The 18218-nt window shown below is 36.7% G+C and overlaps 1 protein-coding gene across 1 annotated transcript in view; it reads right to left on the minus strand.

The window, feature by feature from the left end:
* Positions 1-1342: 1342 nt before the first annotated feature.
* LOC136036436 (bone morphogenetic protein receptor type-1B-like) overlaps positions 1343-18218 on the minus strand; it is a 68931-nt gene continuing 52055 nt past the window's right edge. Inside the window, exons 8-9 of the mRNA XM_065718671.1 lie at positions 16458-16638; positions 1343-2887 (exon numbers count right to left, since the gene is read on the minus strand). Of these exons, the coding sequence (XP_065574743.1) occupies positions 2777-2887; positions 16458-16638 (292 nt within the window). The 3' untranslated portion in view covers positions 1343-2776. The remainder of the gene's footprint in view (positions 2888-16457; positions 16639-18218) is intronic.

The raw sequence follows: 18218 nt of genomic DNA on the forward strand, positions 1-18218 counted from the left end.
ATAAGGCAACTGATGGTGCGACAATTTTCCTACATAAAAAAATCCTTTCTTCCTCAAGCTTGCTTTTTTTCTGAGCGTGTTGAGAGGTGCATTTCAAGTCAGCATTTAAACTAACACCCTCACCTATTTCTCCTGATTGGCTGTGCGTGTAGAATTTTAAACTACTTGAGTTCTGCGCCAACAGCCAGAAATACGTGTGATAAAAAAAAAAAAAAAAAAAAAAAAAAAAAAAAAAAAAAATCCAGGGCAATCAAAGTCTTTACGCCGTGTATTGTGTAGCATTTACCTCGTTACTGCATAAAAGAAAGATTAGATTCTACCAAAAAAAGTGTATACAACAGATGCAGGATCCCAGTTTAAATTCCCCCAAAGTTTCACCCTGCACTTTACTGAGAGGTAAATAAATTACTTATATTGAAAGTTTGACTTGTTTTTGATTTTATTAGTCACTCATTGTTGAACATATTTAAAACACATTCTCGTCCATTTACTGTTAATTGGAAAATAGGCATAAATACGTAGATAGCGCCTAAAATCTACATAGGCTACAGGAAAATGAACACTTAACATCATTAATAAGCCTAACTAAATCCCTACTCACGGCAAATTGCGGGGTTGTTAGATATAAAATCATAATCGATATGAAAAGCTCTCTTTTTCTGGGGGAAGGGGGAATTGACATTTAGTGAGCATATTTTTTGGTGCAAATATGACGAAACCACGTGGTTTAATGAGTCTTGTTAATTTAATACTGAAATATTACAATATACTCGATCCAATAATCTAAAGGAAGACACGCCAAGAACAGAGTACTTAAGGAAGAGCTTCACTTGGGGAAGAAGTTGCACTTCTATTGGGGAGGATCTTCCTGGGGATATTATTCCTGAAAATCCTCCTGTTGACTCCTTCATAAGAAGGTTCACCAGACATTTGAAACCTCGAGGTTTCGAAGAGAGGCAAATAAAGAGCGAGATATCAGATACTTTTAAGTACCTGGCGCTGTGAGCATAGGAATAAAAAAGTATACCCCCCCCCCTCTTGAGAATAAAAAATAGAAAAAAAATTACACAACAAAAGCTAGTTTTTTGAAGATATAGTCACAGATATCCACTGTACTTGCTTATGCTAAAAAAATAAATAAAGAAATGCTTAAAAAATTCAGCAGTTTAACTTCTTGTATTTAACATATTTCATAGAAATTTATCAGAATCGCATCATTTTTATTTTCTTATTTCTCGCAATATTTGCACTAGGCTACTTCACTATATAATGCAACATCCTTTCAAAATTGTAACTACATAAACTACATACTGACCAACAACTTCATCACATACATACAAGGTTAATTTTGTGCATCCTTTTATTGAATCAGTTAAACAATTCAAAACTTTCATGAGGCAGTTTTGTCAGGTAAAATACTTTTATTAACTTTCTGTGCAAAACACGGGTCAAGACGGGCCACCAAGAGTGTTTCAGGCCTCAGCGGTCACCTCACACTTCATAAATACATATCACTTCTTTTAACAAAAAGAAAAGGAAGCCTGGGGGTACCAAAAGGTCAAATCTTCAATCAATAAAAATTCCGTAGGATATCGGATTTCAATAAAAAAAAAAAAAACAGATTCACTTTAAGTGGCTTTCTCCTGACTGAATGTTCTACTAAATCTGAGCCCCTGATCGGTGGGCCCAGATGCCCAGATGTATGTAATGTAATATGCGGACTGAATAGAAGAAAAAGCACCATCGAGTCCAGGCCGAACCCCCAGAATATCGAATTTTTTACGATGCTCCATAAGTTCTTATATACGTTCCTTTGATTTCCCCTTTTTTTTGCTTTTAATTCCCCCCGCCCCTTCCTGAATATCTCCTACATGTTTTCCAGATATAAGTTCATAGGCCCAATCCATAGGTACTGGTCCTTGACCTTAGGTAAAAATTTGGAAGTTATACTGGAAATATACCCGGGAGTGATAAAATTATTTCGACATTTGAGAAAATTAGAATTTACTTTGAGTGGCTTTCTACTGATTAAATGAATTTTTTTTCAGTCAGTTTTCGGTGAACAAATATTAAAGTTGAAGAAATTTACAAGAATTTTGGCTCTTGCGGAACTTCATAAAAATCAATATGTAACCTGTTGATACCCAGCTGACGACCATTCATATAAAAGCTAAAACATTTTCAGGAAAGGGATTCCATTCTACTCTAAACTAGCCACAAATATCCCAGACGTCCGACTACTTCCTCTCAACAGCCACGTCTTAGCGTTATTATTTCAGTGCTACTGTTCCATTTCAGTATCACTATTAATATCAAGATGATATCACACAAACAAAGATGCAACACCACCTATTTCAAAATAAGAATAAACTAGAAATATTTAGCAACTTTCGGCCTTACTGTGCAATTTTCCTTTTCTAAGTTATAACCACTTGTGTCAAAAATAATATTTGTGATTACAGAATTTGGCAAAAATATATCGAATCAACTTGATTGACGTCATTCACCCTGTCAGCCGCAGTGTCAGCTTCGATGGACAGCCAATCATAGCCGGCTCTCCAAAAACGATCCAACTACAGAAAATGCTGCTAACAGAGTGGATGATGTCAATCAAGATAAGGCTTTAGTCTTTTTTTTTCTCGAATATTTAATTTGGCGTTTTGCTGCTTCATCTAAAAATGATGCTTTTTTTGTGTAGCATCTTGGCATCATTTCTTTTTTAGAAATTTACTTTGGTAATTGCAGCTTTCGAATGAGGTATAAGTCAAAATTTCAATCACCAGTCAAGTAATTTGGAAAACGTCTTCTTCACCCGCAACGCTGGCAGTCTGGCAGTTGGATTCATAGCCCAGCATTCAGACATAGTTTGGGCAAAGGTACTATGTGGCTGAAAAAAAAGAGGGAAATTAAATGATAATTGGCTAATTTCAGTAACTACAAAAGTAATTTTGCCAAAACAAAACTAACATCCTAAACTATAATTATCAAAATATCAATGTTTCTGGAATACTTAGGACACATTCTTGCAATTAAAGGTCTTGTGGGCTCAAGTAGCCTGAGATGTTACAAATCTTAAAAAACACCTTAAAAGGTCTTTAGGTGCACTTTAAAATCTTTTTAGGTTGACCTACAGGTCTTTACTTGTTTGAAAGAGGGAGGGTCCCAATTTTTGAATGTAATTTTTTTTTTGCATATAATACTGCGTTTTGTGTTTTTAGCAAGTTAATTCAGAACAAACAAAAGAATAAGACAAATTTGTAAGAATGGAAACAGGCGCTGGTGTCAAAAAGATAATTAGCAACACCGTCTAGCATTTGGTGACTTTATTTAACCCAATACTGCTGCCTGCCTGTCTTTTCAGGTATTTTTAAATGGAGAGGTGGTAAATATAGTAGAATTATCTCCCCAGTAGGCCTACTTAATCCGCCATTATCTTCAAAAGTTAACCTTGGCCTACTTTGTAAAGACTGAATTATGATTCCAACTAATTTTTGAAAATATAAAACCCTTGTTAATAATCATTTACAGATCATCTTTTACATTTTCAAGATAATCATTTACATTTTAGATTTAATCCTATTAGGCTAATCATATGCAATACCCAATCTTCTTTGAAATTTTTTACTTTTTTAATAAAGTCACCAAATGCTACACTCTGAGTGGCGCTGCTGGTTTTTAATCCCTATCATCAAAATGTCCAGTGCTTACAAGTTTCCCATTCAAAATGAAATATTTGTCAAATTTCGAATGGGCCGCAAAACAAAAATAAAACAAATGCACCAAAAATAACTATATGGTTATTTTTATCTGAAAAGGGAAATTTTTTGCTGGCAACCATTTCTCAAACTTCATTCAGTTGACTTCTTATACATATAGTGCATATATACATATAGTGCTGATAAATTGGATTTATTTCCCCTATGTATTTTTTTTAAATCTCCCTCCCCCAAAAGAATGAATACTCTTATCATCTCCTAACTTTCGGTTTAAATGCGGTGGATTTGGTGAGGTCTAGTAAATTACTTTTTCCAGATTTTTTTTTTCTTCCCAAGATTTATTTTATCTAAATACTTGTAACTTCTTGTGAGAGGGGAGGGAGTATATTTGAAAAAAATTATGAGATACACCGTCTTTTTCACTTATATCCCAAATATTTAATTTTTCATATGAATATCAATTTAAAAATTTAAATTGCTGAAAGCCAGTCTAGAATGTGCAAAATCAAATCTAGAATACATTTTAAGTAACGTGCTAATGTACTAGTCCAACTTGATTAAGCTGGATTGTCTTTACCAAGTGCTATACTCAGTGGCGTCAATTCACCAAAATAGGAAGGGGGGGGGGCAAAATATTGTTTTTTCGAAATCTAAGAGGGCAAACTAGTTTTTTTTTTCTCCTTTTATCATTGAAAATACCCAAGAAGTGACATTTTTCAATGAAAGTATCTCCATTTTTTAATCTAAGAGGGGGGGGGGGTAAATCACAAGTCTTTACCAAGACATGAAAGGTAATGTTAACCGCTATCATTTTTCGATAATATACAGCTCATCATTTTTTCTTGATGTTAGATATATTATCTTAAAGCAACCGTCTATGATGGAGCTAAAATACCCCGTGCATGGAGCTTCACTACAAGAATATTAAACAGTTTTCTGCCTGATAGAAAGCATTCTGTCCTGCTTTTGAAGCTAGTGAAAAGTCTAATTGTACCAGAATTCTGTTGCAAGTCTGAGGGAACTGAATTACTGCCCATACACAATGGGAGATTTATAAGAATCGAGTCTTCGACAAATTAACACGTGATAAAGGGTACTAAATACGAAGGAAATTTGATTATTTATATAATTAATCTGTAATTTTTAAAAAATTAAAGCTGAAATTACTCTGTAAATTACAATTAATCTTATTATTTTTCAGAATTATTTTGAGTCGAAATCCAGCCTGCCAAAGTGGGCCTAGGTTAGCTTGCGACAATCGTAGCAGTAAAGAACTTCTTAGACAACTTTGCCTTATCATAATGATAACGAAGAGACATCAATAACGGGCAAAATTACTTAAAAAGACAGTGAAAAACAAATATATTTTTTCGACAAAAATGATAACAAAAATCCAAATATTCTGGTTTCACATCTGGAAGCTTTTATCGAGGAAAAAAGACAAAAAAAAAGAAAATGTGAAAAAGAAACTAGATATATACAAAGAAAAACACAACACACTATTCAATAAAAAATAAAATGAAAGAAAACTGTTTTTTTTCTTTCGTATATTTTCTAACATTTGTTGTGTTTTTCTTTAAATGTATCGCTTAAGCTAGTCTTTTCCCCTTGATAAAAGCTTCCGGACAGAGCCCTATCTAGGATTTTTTTCGGGGGGAGGGTCTACAAAGGATTTTTTTCGTGGAGGGGGGTTACAAAAAGACATCAAAAATTTGTCTATATTCATTTTTGTTACGTTTTTGCGAGTCAGACAAACATTTCGGTGGGAGAGGGTCAACCCAATCCCACTTCTGGGTACGATTGTGCTTCCAGATATGAAGTCGAAATATTCGGACTTTTCTTTTATTCTTTACTGTCTTATTAAGAAACTTTAACAATAATTCATATATTCTCGTCTTAATTGTAAATTTTAGCAGGTTCAGTAGGCTAATTTGGGTTTCTGCTTTTTAAGTATCGGAAATGACAAGCATGTGGCAGTTTAGGGTAGCATAAAGAAAGAACAAGTTTGTCAAATTGCAGATGGCACCAGTGATTATTATTACACTATATTATTTTGTCCTTTCTACGCAGGTTACATCTGTAGACTTGTCGCAAAATCAGATATTTAAGCGGAAATACCACCCTAAAAATCTGTGCAATTTAGCCTGTTATCTGATGATAAAAGTATCTGGTCCTTTCTACGCAGGTCAAAGCTGTAGACTTGTGGCAAAATCGCATGTTTCAGAGGAAATAATAATAATGATAATTTATTTAAACCCTCTTTACATGCATAAAATGCACTTAGAGGAAATCAAAAATACAGCAAAATAAAATAAAATGGAAACAATGAACAAGAAAAAACTCACAAAAGAAAAAACAAACTAAATCTCAGCTGCTTTCGCACTACAATCAAGCTAAACAATTAAGCGGAAAGTCGACAATATTTTCTAGACCCTTGTGGAACCTATCCACAAGCTTGTCCATTTTTTGAGGAAATATAAAAAACGCCATAGCTACTCAAAATGTACCGGTTGCGAGTCCAGAGCACCAATTGTAGAAGATATTTGCAAAAACGGAAGAATAAAGATCTAATTTTGTTCCGCTCAGATATTGTGAAAAAAAAAAAAAACTCCACAAAGGGACCAAGAAAAAGACATACGGTGCAAAAAAAGCGTTGTAAAGTGTGCCCGGGGTTATCCTTGAAACTGGCCTTTAACTCGAGCAAGCAGCCCTTACGATTTTCGAAGCCTTTCTTTCAACACCGAGATAACGAGTGTTTTAGTATTTTTAACATTTGATCCAATCGGGAGACCTACGTAATTCAGAGAGGACGATGCAGAAATAGATTCTGGGCCAACACTGATAGTAAAGGAAGGTTGTTGAGACAAACTGTAGCCGAGAAGCTCAGTTTTAGAGGGGGTGACTTGAAGCCCAATCTCATTAAGACCAGAGCAAACTGTATGAATAGCACTTTGGAGAACCTGGAGATCATCTGATGATAGAAAGATATCGTCTGCGTAAAAGAGATGATTGACATCAATACAGGGCTCCATTAGAAATACAGGAATATTTTTAGTAATGGTTCTGATGGTATTATTGGAAAGAGCTGGACCAGAACTTACTCATATTCTTTGTTAGGTTTTCTATCAATTCTGATTGTTTTCAGCAGTATAAAAAAAAGGTAAAAAAAGGATTTTAAAAATGATGTTGCCATTATAAATCTGAGGGATGTCCTTACTCTTATTACAGAGCTTAGCAGTGACTCCTGACTTAAACGCACTGGAAAAAGGCCTTAATAAATTGAAGCTTATTTAGAAGCTTAGCAGCACAAATAACTCCAAAGACCTAGGACTCAGCCCCAAAGACTCTTTTAAGCTCTTGTTAGACGTGTTTGTTTAGACCAGTGGTTCCCAACGGATTTCAGGCCATGCCCCACCTAGGCATTTATAAAAGCCTGATGCCCTCCTCATGATATTTGAATATTGTTGTTCAGAATTTTACGCCTCTTCGCCTGAAGGAAGCTCAAAAGGTCATTAGCTTGATATTTTTTTAGGTCGTCCTCTAAACATATCTTATGCTAACGAAAAATGCTGTTTAAAGATAGACTTTTCATACAATGCAAGACGTTATTTCAATGCTATCATGGATCTTTTATGCGTCGTTCACATGATTTTTTTTTGTTTTTTTAATTAAGGCTTTAAAATACAGTCAGCCAAAGGGTGTACGTCCAGGCCCAGACCCACCAAAGAATTATCCTGCCCCATCTCTGAGGCTTTCATCCAACGTTGAGAGTAACGGAGTTAGACAGTAATCTCAAGTGTGGTTTTAAGTCTTTTTTTAAGTCCATTTTAAGCTCTACAAGTCCATTAAAGTCAATATCACTCTAGCAAGTCCATACTCTATATTATATTATATTATATTATAATATAAATAATAACTTAATATACAACCTTAATAAGTTGAAGCTTACCAGCACAAATGACTGCACGGACTTTGAACTGAGTACAAAAACCTCTGTTGAGCTGTTAAGTTTAATTCCCATATATCAAAAACTATTAAATCAACCAGCTTTTGACTAAATGGTTTTCTTAATTGAACACTAGTACCAAATCCCTGCACCATTGAAATAAAGGAGGACAAATTGCACAGACTTAAGGTTCATGTCCCCTCTGGAACATGCGACTTTGCGACAAATCTACAACTGTGAACTGCATAGAAAGGACAAGATGAGAAACACGGTAATCTTTGGAAATAAAGTAGTTAGTGTTTAGTTGGTAAATGTGTACTCAAGGATTCATTCTATTCAGCGCAGTCAGACCGGTCATTCGCCTGGTGTTGTGGTTATTTAAATGTTTTTGTTATTCTTTCGTGGGCAAGGGGTTTATTTTGTGGAAGTTCTGCATTAGTTTAATTTTCACTTCTTACTGACTTATCATAATGTCATACAACTTTTGCTGTGTTATTATTTTTCGATGGTATTTACACAAATTAAGTTGAATTTATGCACCGTTACTGTTTTGTGTAGGAAAAATCGAAAAAAAATTCACAAATTCAAAAAGAGGGGGAATATGCGAACATATAGGGAATCACATTTCTGAGTACCTACTGAGTCACCTTCTCAGTAGGGGCCCACCCCAGGCCACTCAGCGCGTCCCCAGGTGGCGGATAGGGGAAAGCCTTGCAGATATGCAGGGTACCTCCGGTGGTGATGGAGGCGCGGACCAAGGGGGGACCCAGCCCCTGGGGGTCCTAAAATATAACTGGGATACCCTCGCCTGGAGGACATAAATTCAGGCGGAGGAGGAAGAAGGCCCCTCTAATGTAGACTGAGCTGGGCTCACCGGCGTGTGGATATGTCCCGTCAGCTTCAAACCTTCTCCCAAAAATGGGTAAAATCGTATGGTATGGCAGATTATCATCGTGGGAGGATCCTCCTTAGGAGGACACTACGAAAGGGCGGATGATTCAGCGACGAACAACGGCCTCTGCAAGTTGACGGAGAGGAGTGGCTTACCACCGTCTCCTAACCAGCCTTGAAACCTTTCCTTTTAACCAATGAATTATCGGCTCTATGAATCAAAGTAGAATTACTACCGCGTCCGGGGAAACCGACGAACCTAACGATTTGATTAATGGCGAATGGAAATAATATTGAACATACTAACGCGTACGGGGAAGCCAACGAACATGCTACCGCGTACGGGGAAACCGACGAACATGCTACCGCGTACGGGGAAGCCGACGATCATAATAGGCCTATGACGACCCCCGGACGGGATGAGGATACCCTGCGACTCATCTCCACTAAAACTGTACTCAACATAGGAACACTCAACACCCGGAATTTAGCCAAACCAGGAAAAATGGATCTACTACTGAGAGAACTAAACCGATACAAGTGGAACTTAGTCGGGCTATCTGAGACACACCTCCCCCGAACCGGTGAAGAAACTATCTCTGGAACCTCCCTCCTACTCTCGGGACGCACCGATGGCACTCACAGACAGGGTGTTGGATTCATCCTCTCACCAACTACAAAAAAGGCGCTGATCTCCTTCACGCCCATATCAGAAAGGATAGCAACCATTAGACTAAAGGGATCCGTGCCAAACCTTACCATCATCCAGGTATATGCTCCTGACTCTACTCGAAGCGATGAAGAATGCGAACAGTTCTACTTTCAACTTCAAAGTGTCACCGACCAAACACCAAAGAAAGATATGCTCATCGTCATGGGCGACTTCAACACTATCACGAGCAACGATCAGATTGATCGGAGAGATGTAATGGGACCGCACGGCCATGGCCGACTGAACGGAAGAGGTGAAAGGCTAATTAGTTTCTGTAGAGAAAACGACCTGTATATAACTAACACCGCCTTTAAACACAGACACCGCCGTAAGGTCACCTGGAGATCCCCTGACGGAGTAACTGAAAACATGATAGACTATGTACTGATATCTAAACGCTGAAAGTCCTCAATAATGGATACTGTATCCCTTCCTGGTGCAGACTTTGATTCGGATCACTCACTCCTGATGTCCAAACTCAAGCTAAGACTGAAACGACTCCCTAAGAAGACAAGAATCCCTAGATTCCGGACAGAGCTGCTTCGCGACCCCATAAAAAAAGGCGCCTATACCACCAGCCTATCGTCAAAATTTCGAGCTATCCTAGAGATCTTCACTTCCCTCACTACCGTCGAAGAGATTGATCAACTGGCTGAGCATGCAACTTCTGCAGTTTTGGAGACAGCAAATGATGTCCTCGGGAGGAAAACGAAAGACGAAAAGCCGTGGATTACTGAAGAAATGATCCAACTATGTAATCAAAAGCGTCTCTGCAACAACAAAGCTGACGCATGCAGCCGAGACACCTATAAATATCTCAAAAGGAGAATCGAACGGGAAATCCGAAAGGCCTTGCGTAACCATGTTACCGAGAAATGCAAGGAATGCGAAACCCAGTTTAGGAACGGAAACAGTCAAAAACTCTTCAAAACAGTTCGTGAACTGTCTAGCAGGAAAGACCCCATCTCCACAGCAATCCTAGACAAACAAAACAATCCCATCATCGACGCAAAAATGAAACTCGAACGATGGAATGAATATTTTGAAGATAAATTAAATCCGCAGATCATTGCCAATCCTAGCATCCTAAACTCCTTCCCCATTAATGATCGAGAACCTCCACCACCACCCTTAAAATCAGAAACTGAGACAGCGATAAGATCCCTGAAACGAGGGAAGGCCCAAGGACCGGACGGTATTACTGCTGAACTAATAAACATTGACTCAGAGGACGTCTTCGAATTGTACCACAAAGTTGTGTCAGCCGCATGGTCAACGGGCCACGTCCCACAACTATGGTGTAAGGCAGCAGTGGTCCCAATCCACAAAAAAGGCTCAAGAAGAGAGTGTGAGAACTACCGTCCGATCAGCTTGACCAGTCTTCAAACTAGAATACTGACCAAAATTCTCCTACGTAGAATCCAAGCAATTACAGCCTCCGCTCTGGGTGAATACCAAGCTGGCTTCCGATCTGGACGATCGACCATTGACCAAATCTTCACCGTTCGTCAGCTCATGGAACGCTTTGTCGAGTTCAACAGAGATCTATATCATCTCTTTATTGACTTTCGGCAAGCCTTCGATTTGATCTGGAGGAAAGGTCTGTGGCACATCCTAAGACATTACGGTATCCCCGACCAAATCGTCACGATTATTGAGAATATATACAGCCAATCCAGAAGCCGGATACTCACAACTGATGGACTCTATGATGAATTCTCAACATCCTCGGGAGTTTTACAAGGATGTATTCTGTCGCCCCACCTGTTCAACCTGTTTCTTCACGCCATACTGTCACTGATACTAGACGAACATGGAGCCAAAATAGGTGGAGTCCTAGTAAACAAGCTTGCCTATGCTGACGACATCGACCAGCTCTCTACAACGGCCGCTGATCTCCAAAGACAAGCAGACTGTCTCAACGAAGCCACAAAACCTTTTGGCATGCAAATTAACGCCAAAAAAACGAAAGTTATGGTCACGTCAAGCCAAAAACAAGCAGCTACTCCTTTCATAATGATTGACGGCCAGCCAGTTGAAACGGTGGACCAATTCGTCTACCTGGGAAGTCTCCTCAGAGCGGACAATTGTCATACCTCCGACATCAAATGCCGCCTAGCTCTTGCTAGCTCCAGTATTAAAAAGGTCACAAATATCTGGAAATGCCGAAACGTTTCGAACCAGCTGAAAGCTCAACTTTTCAACAGCCTGATTGTGCCAATTGCTATATATGGGTGTGAGACCTGGACCCTGAAGATCGAAAATGAGCGAAACCTACTTGCATTCAAGATGAGATGTCTCCGTCGCATCGCAAGAATCACCTACACTGAACATGTGACAAATGAGGAGGTGCGAAGACGGCTGAAGTCCCCCGACATAATCCTAAATAAAATCAAACGACAACAACTACGATGGCTCGGGCATGTCAAGAGAATGGACCACGACCGTCTACGAAAAATCTCCCTCGAAGGAACCATAGACGGATCTCGACCACGAGGATGACCTCGCAAGAGGTGGATTGAAAACTTTGACCGAAAGCACATCGTTGAGTTGACTCGAACTGCACACGATAGATCAACGTACCGAGCCCTAGTTCATGCCCTGTTAAAAGAAGTGGCCCCAAAACGTCCCGTGAGGATGGACGGGACTTAAGTAAGTAAGTAAGTAATAAAATCATAATAACAAGGCCGTATCCAGGGGGGGGGGAGAGGTTAACTGCTCCCCCCGACAAGTTTGTCCGACTCGTAAAAACACAATATGCATACAAAATAAATTTTTGATGCGTTTTATCAATTTTTTTTTGTACCCACAGAACAAAATCCTTGATATGGTTCCACGTAAGAGTCTTGATGTTTGGGGGGGGGGGTCTTCAAAGACATTCCTAAGAAGTTTTATTGTCTTTTCTGCTAGTTTCAAAAATTAGGAAGTGTAGACAAGCGAAAGTTTTATTTGAATATTTAAGGAAAATGCTACACTGCTCTTGGCATGATAAGTATTTTAGAGTGATATTTGATATTACATAAATTCTATAGAATTTATAGACCAACTTTGTTTTGCTTTCTCGTTCTTTATTATTCCCAATTCCTGTCGTAGTTAGCAAGGACATATGCAGATTTTTTCTTTGGGGGGGGGGGAGAGTAAAAGAACAAATATTTGTTTATGATTCGAATTAAAATTGCCTAGAAAGTCAGAATTTATTATTTCAAGGGGGAATGAGGCCCTCACCCAGTGTACGTCCCTGGAGAGGGGCACATAGTGAGTCCCTGGGGAGGGACATTATTTCATACGTTTTCAAGTAATTTTCGGTGAACTCGTATGTCGTTTCTTTGTTTGTTTGGTCTTTTACTGTCTCTTTTACCTCAAAAACGTGTTTTAAATTAAAGTTATTTGTGCATTAGCATAACAATAATTAGCATAGCATAACAAATAATAATAACAATAATTTGTTTATAACTCACTGCATAAAACAATGTGAAGAAAGTGGAGTAAAAAGGAGAGAAAACAAAATAAACATCAGAAAAGAAAACAACACGGAAGTGTTGTTTACGGTCAAATAATATAATTTGTTTGATGAAATAATGTATTTATTATATAAATATATAACTGAGTTATATTTAACCAATTTCTGGGAGAATTCGTTTAAATTAAGGAATTCGTTTAAAACATATACTTATATTAAACAAAAAGTACGGAATAAGGTTTATAATAATCCATAAAAACCGACGGTGTTATTATTCAGAAATGAATATAAGTTATTATATGCACGTTATTATATACTATGCAATTTATGCAAATTTTATACAAGTTATGATTCAGTAACTATCAGAAAAAAATAATAAAAGAATTATAGTTGAAGAATTTAAATTGATTTAAAAAAACTAGGATTAATTTGGCAATTGCGAGGGAGTTATTGCATTATGACTTGAAGAATATGTAACAGGAAAAAATCGAAATTTCTTATTTAATTTAATAAAAAATACCATTAAGATTACAAAAAATGCATAAATCAAATTATTTGGAGCATAACAAGTTTGCCTAACGTTGTAAGTAAAAGAACGAAAAAACACGAACAAGTATTTCGAAAAAAATTCGAATTCTATTTGGAATAATGCTTCGAATAAAAATTCGAACATCACTAGTTGCCTAATTCACAAAAGTATAATTTCCAATTGGTATGAGATCTGACTTGAGAATTAGCACATTGTACTTAAGGTTCATAGCACTCTATCAGCTTTAAACAAAGAAAAGACACAAACCTTCTGGTGATTGTTACGGCCAGTTTTTTTTTGTATAAAACGAAAAAACTGGTCAACGGTGTGCCCATTTTATTAATGCAATCAGTTTATGCACAGGGGTAACCACTGTAGAAGACCATTTTTTGTATCTATAAGTTGATTAATAAAGAATTAATTTTTTAAACCTTCTTATGTTGGAACCTTATGTTAGTATTGCCTCCAATCAAAGCCGTAGCCATGATTTTGTTCGGTAGGTAGAAAAACTTAGAAAACGAACCAACAATTTGTTTATATGCATTTTTGTTACGAGTCGTAATCAAATTTCTAGGGGGTGGGGTTACAAGAAAACTTTTAAAAACGTGTCAAAAATTGGTTTATATTCATTTTTATTACGTTTTTACGAGTAGAAAAAACATTTCGGAAGGCGGGAGAGGGGGTTCAAACCCCTTAATCCCCCTGGATATGGCCTTGGCTATTCACCCTGGTTACTTTTCGTGTTACGACACAGTCAGCATAACAATTTCCCCCAAACCATAGGTTATATAAGAGCTACCACCCCTAACAGTACAGACGTTATCTAACAACGAGTCGTTTTTTTTACAATTGATAGGGTCTGTTGCTTTAAAATTAGTTTGTAATTTGCATATGGCAACCACTGGTAGCGCAGTGGATCGATCTCTGCTTGGTGATTCGATCCCAGCCGGTGATTTTGCTTGGTGATTCGATCACCGGCATTCATGAGCCGGTGATTCGATCCCAACTACCACAGGACTGACGGGAAAGGACAATCATTGGTTAAATAAGTTCCCAAGAAATACTTTTGGATGTCCTGTGTTCCACAGACGCACCTGAGGAACTATTCTTTTTAATTTAGGATCAAAACTATAGGTTATATGACTATTTTAACTCTATGACTATCTGCCTTAGTTCTATTATCCTTGGAATGACACATAGACGGATAATAGATAGACATATCTATTAACAAATGAACTATCATCATTTTTATACAACCCTAATAAGGGGGAGGGGAATTAATGCCAGAATTGCCTCTCACTCAATTGGATTATCCGTCTTGGCTTTTTCTACAATTAGCCATGATTTGATGTCCACAACTATTCGATTTTAATACAAACTATTCTTTTCAATCTATGAATTAAAATTGTACAGTTGTGGGCATCAAATCATAGCTAATTGTAGAAAAAGCCAAGACGGATAGTCCAATTGAGTGAGAGGCAATTCTGGCATTAAATCCCCTTACTAGGATTGTACAAAAATTGAGGGGGTTCCAATTGAGGGGTTATTTACACACAACACTATAAATTTTTCAAATCTTAGAAACGAGTAAGACAAGCTTAGAGTCTATATCCATGATTTAGACAACGGAGAGTATATAACAGCCCATTATAGACAAATGTATTCTTTTTAGGATTGGTACAGCATGTTGCTTTATAATTAGCTTGTAACGTAGATATGACAACCTCTGCTAGCGCAGCAATTGATTTCTGTTTGGAACTACGTTGCCCAGGTTTCGACCCAGCTGCGGGAGGGCTAAAAAGTAGGGATATCCTTTAGTTAAAAAAAACTCATAAAATATCAATGTCCTTTCCACAACCCTACCCATTTCTTAAATGATTGAAACGAGGTAGTCAAACTTAGACTCTATACTAATGATTAAAATAACAGAATAAGCTTTTTACTAAGTTTATAACGGCCCATTAAAGACAAATGGGCCGTTCTTCAGAATTGGTATGGCATATTGCTAAACACTTAGCTTGTAACATAGATATAGCAGCCTCTGGTAAAGATAGGGTAAAGATCTGGTAAAGATCTGGTCTATCTAGAAGATAGATATCTGCTTGGTACCCGTGTTTCGACGCAACTACGGGAGGACCAACAAGTAGGAACATCCTTTGGTTAAAAATAAATTCCGCGGGCCATAGATGGCCATTGAGAAACTTTTTTTTTTTCAATTATTATCTACATATGGTCATTTTTAAACTATAAAAAAGGTCATTTTTTATTATTTAGATACAGTCATTTTTTAGATATGGTCGTTTATTAAAACTAACATATTTATACAGAACTTCGCCATATATATTCCGTCAAAAATATATCATTTATATGGGCAGATGTGACACAATCAAGTATATAGCTATAAATTCAGTAAATTCCTTTTGCAATTAGAAGAAGAAGATGGTTTTGCCACCTTCATTAGAAATTAAACTTTTATTTAGGCAATATTAAAGAAGAAATGCACAACTGAATACTTTGGATGAACCCAGTTATTGAACACTCAGAGACATATCTAGTGAATGAACCGGAAGTTATTATTTTATTCTGTACAAATATGCTAATTTGAACTTTAATACTTTAGTGTTTCTGCTCATGACAACCGCTGTAAATGTGGTCGTAACATCCAGACTTTTGTATCCGTTTTCACTATCTAATAAATGGATGTATCCCCATTTGAACGTCAACTTCTTCGTCAAAGAAAAGACTGTGGAGTCTTGGAAAAAAAAACCTATTTAAGGTACTACGTCAAAAATACAACCTCTAATAGCGCAGTGACTTGATCTCTGATTGGCAATACCTACCCAGGCTCAATCCAAGCAGCACCAGGGCCAACGAGTAGGGAAAAAAAATTCAAAGAAATATCTATATATATATATACCCTATGCGACACAGATGGCCTAGGAGGGACTATTATTTTATTTAAATACGGCGCGTTCTTTACACAGCCCTAAACATTTTTTAATGTCTGAAATGGATTAATCAAGCTCAGAATCTATCTTCATTATTGAAACAATAGAGTAGGTTTTTGCTATGTGTATTATATTATATATTAATTTAATTTACATTAAATTAAATATTATATTAAATATTTATATTGCATTATATAATTAATACATAATATTATTGGTAGTATTAAAAGAGAAACAATAACTAAAAAAATTTACCTCTAACTTATACCAATTCTGAGGTATATCAGGTCGAATCCTTTTGGCCACGACAACTGCGTGCATATCTTCAAAAGATGGGTCCTTTGGGACACAATCATAATAAGGCAACTGATAAGTTTCAACACTTGAACAAAGAGGAGCTTTGTCACTGTCATCACTGCTTCTACACACTTCTCTCCTAAATATAAAGCAAAATTAACATTAATTCATAAATTATTCTAAGAATCAATAACTGATACTTCCAGGGTCGTATCCAAGATTTTTTTTTTCTGGAGAAGTTTTACAATAGGATTTTTTTGGGGGGAGGGGGGTTTATACAAAAAAACTCAAAAAATGCTTATTTTTTATATTCTTTTTGTACGTTTTTATTGAGTCGGACAGACGTTGGGGGGGGGGGGGGTCACAGCTCGTTCTCCAACCTCAAACTGAATGACATTGAGGACTTACAACTAGAACCAATTAGTGATTTTTGAATTATATTTTTAGCACCATCCTAGAGTCGAACAACTATATTTGATTAGCCAAAAAAATTTCGCAAACCTTTTTTTGGGGGGGGGGTAGTTTTATTTTCTAACATCAAATTTAATTACAGAAAAAAATTCTCCTAATAATAAATTAGGAATAATTGAAAATTAAGAAGAAAATTAAGGAAAAATTCAATTTTTCTCCTAGGGTCGAACAACTATATTTGATTAGCCAAAAAGCTTTCACATTTTTTTTTTCGCAAAATTATTTTGAACAAAAATATTTCAAAAGCTTTCAGAGAAAGAACCATTGTTCGCTTTTGAAACATCCAGTTTATTGGCAATAAGAACTTATAACTATTTGAATTTATTTTTTCTTCTATAAAAGTTCGACATTTAAATGGATGGGAGTTTTGTTTGCGACAGTCTTTGGAAGAAAAACAACATAAGATTTTGGCGCCAGGATGGCGCTAAAATCAAATTAGAATAGGGCCAATTCAATTTGAGAACAGTAAGTATATAAAAACATAAAAGGATGAGAATTACAAACCATAAAATCTATACAAAACCCTGTAGTTTTTCCAGAAAACAAAATAGTTTTAAAGAAAACTAATTCTTGAGTTTTCAAATCAGAAGGCCGTTCCTAATGTGCAGCACATTGGATTACTGAAATAAGAATAACATCTACTGAGTCATTCATCGAATTGCTCTCACTGCCTCAAGGAAGTCTTCCTTTTGAGGGTGAAGATACTACCTATTCAGGGAGACCACAATCCATAACCCTAAAACCAGAAAACCTACAGTTTTCCTATGAAAAACTATATATGACCACATTCACCACATATGAAGCTGCATATCAGTAAAAAAAAATAGGCCGTTACATTGTGGCTATTCTTCACGGTGGTAGGGAAATACCAGGGGGCACCATTTGAAGTCGACGTTGGTCCATGTTAAGAATTCCAGTCATAGTTATTCAGTAGTAGTCAAAGGGCAAAAGAGGATAAGAATGACAGAAAAACCAACTTCGAAGAACATTAGAAAGAGAAAGACATCAAATTCGTGCAAGTGTAATCCCAAGATTGGAAAGCTGCACACCTGCGAGACGATTGGCTCGCACTGCCTCATTCATCAAGGAATTCTTCCTTTTGAGAGTAAAGATATTACCACAAAATTGAAAAAACACAATATACTATTTTTACTGATAGATTAATCGAAGGGAGCTATCTTAACGAATCAAATTCACGTTAAAAGAACCAAGTCCAAATTAGCAGTGTTTTGAGAACTAAATATCAAT

Source organism: Artemia franciscana, chromosome 15, assembly GCF_032884065.1.
Source record: "Artemia franciscana chromosome 15, ASM3288406v1, whole genome shotgun sequence".
NCBI classification, from domain to species: Eukaryota; Metazoa; Arthropoda; class Branchiopoda; order Anostraca; family Artemiidae; genus Artemia; species Artemia franciscana.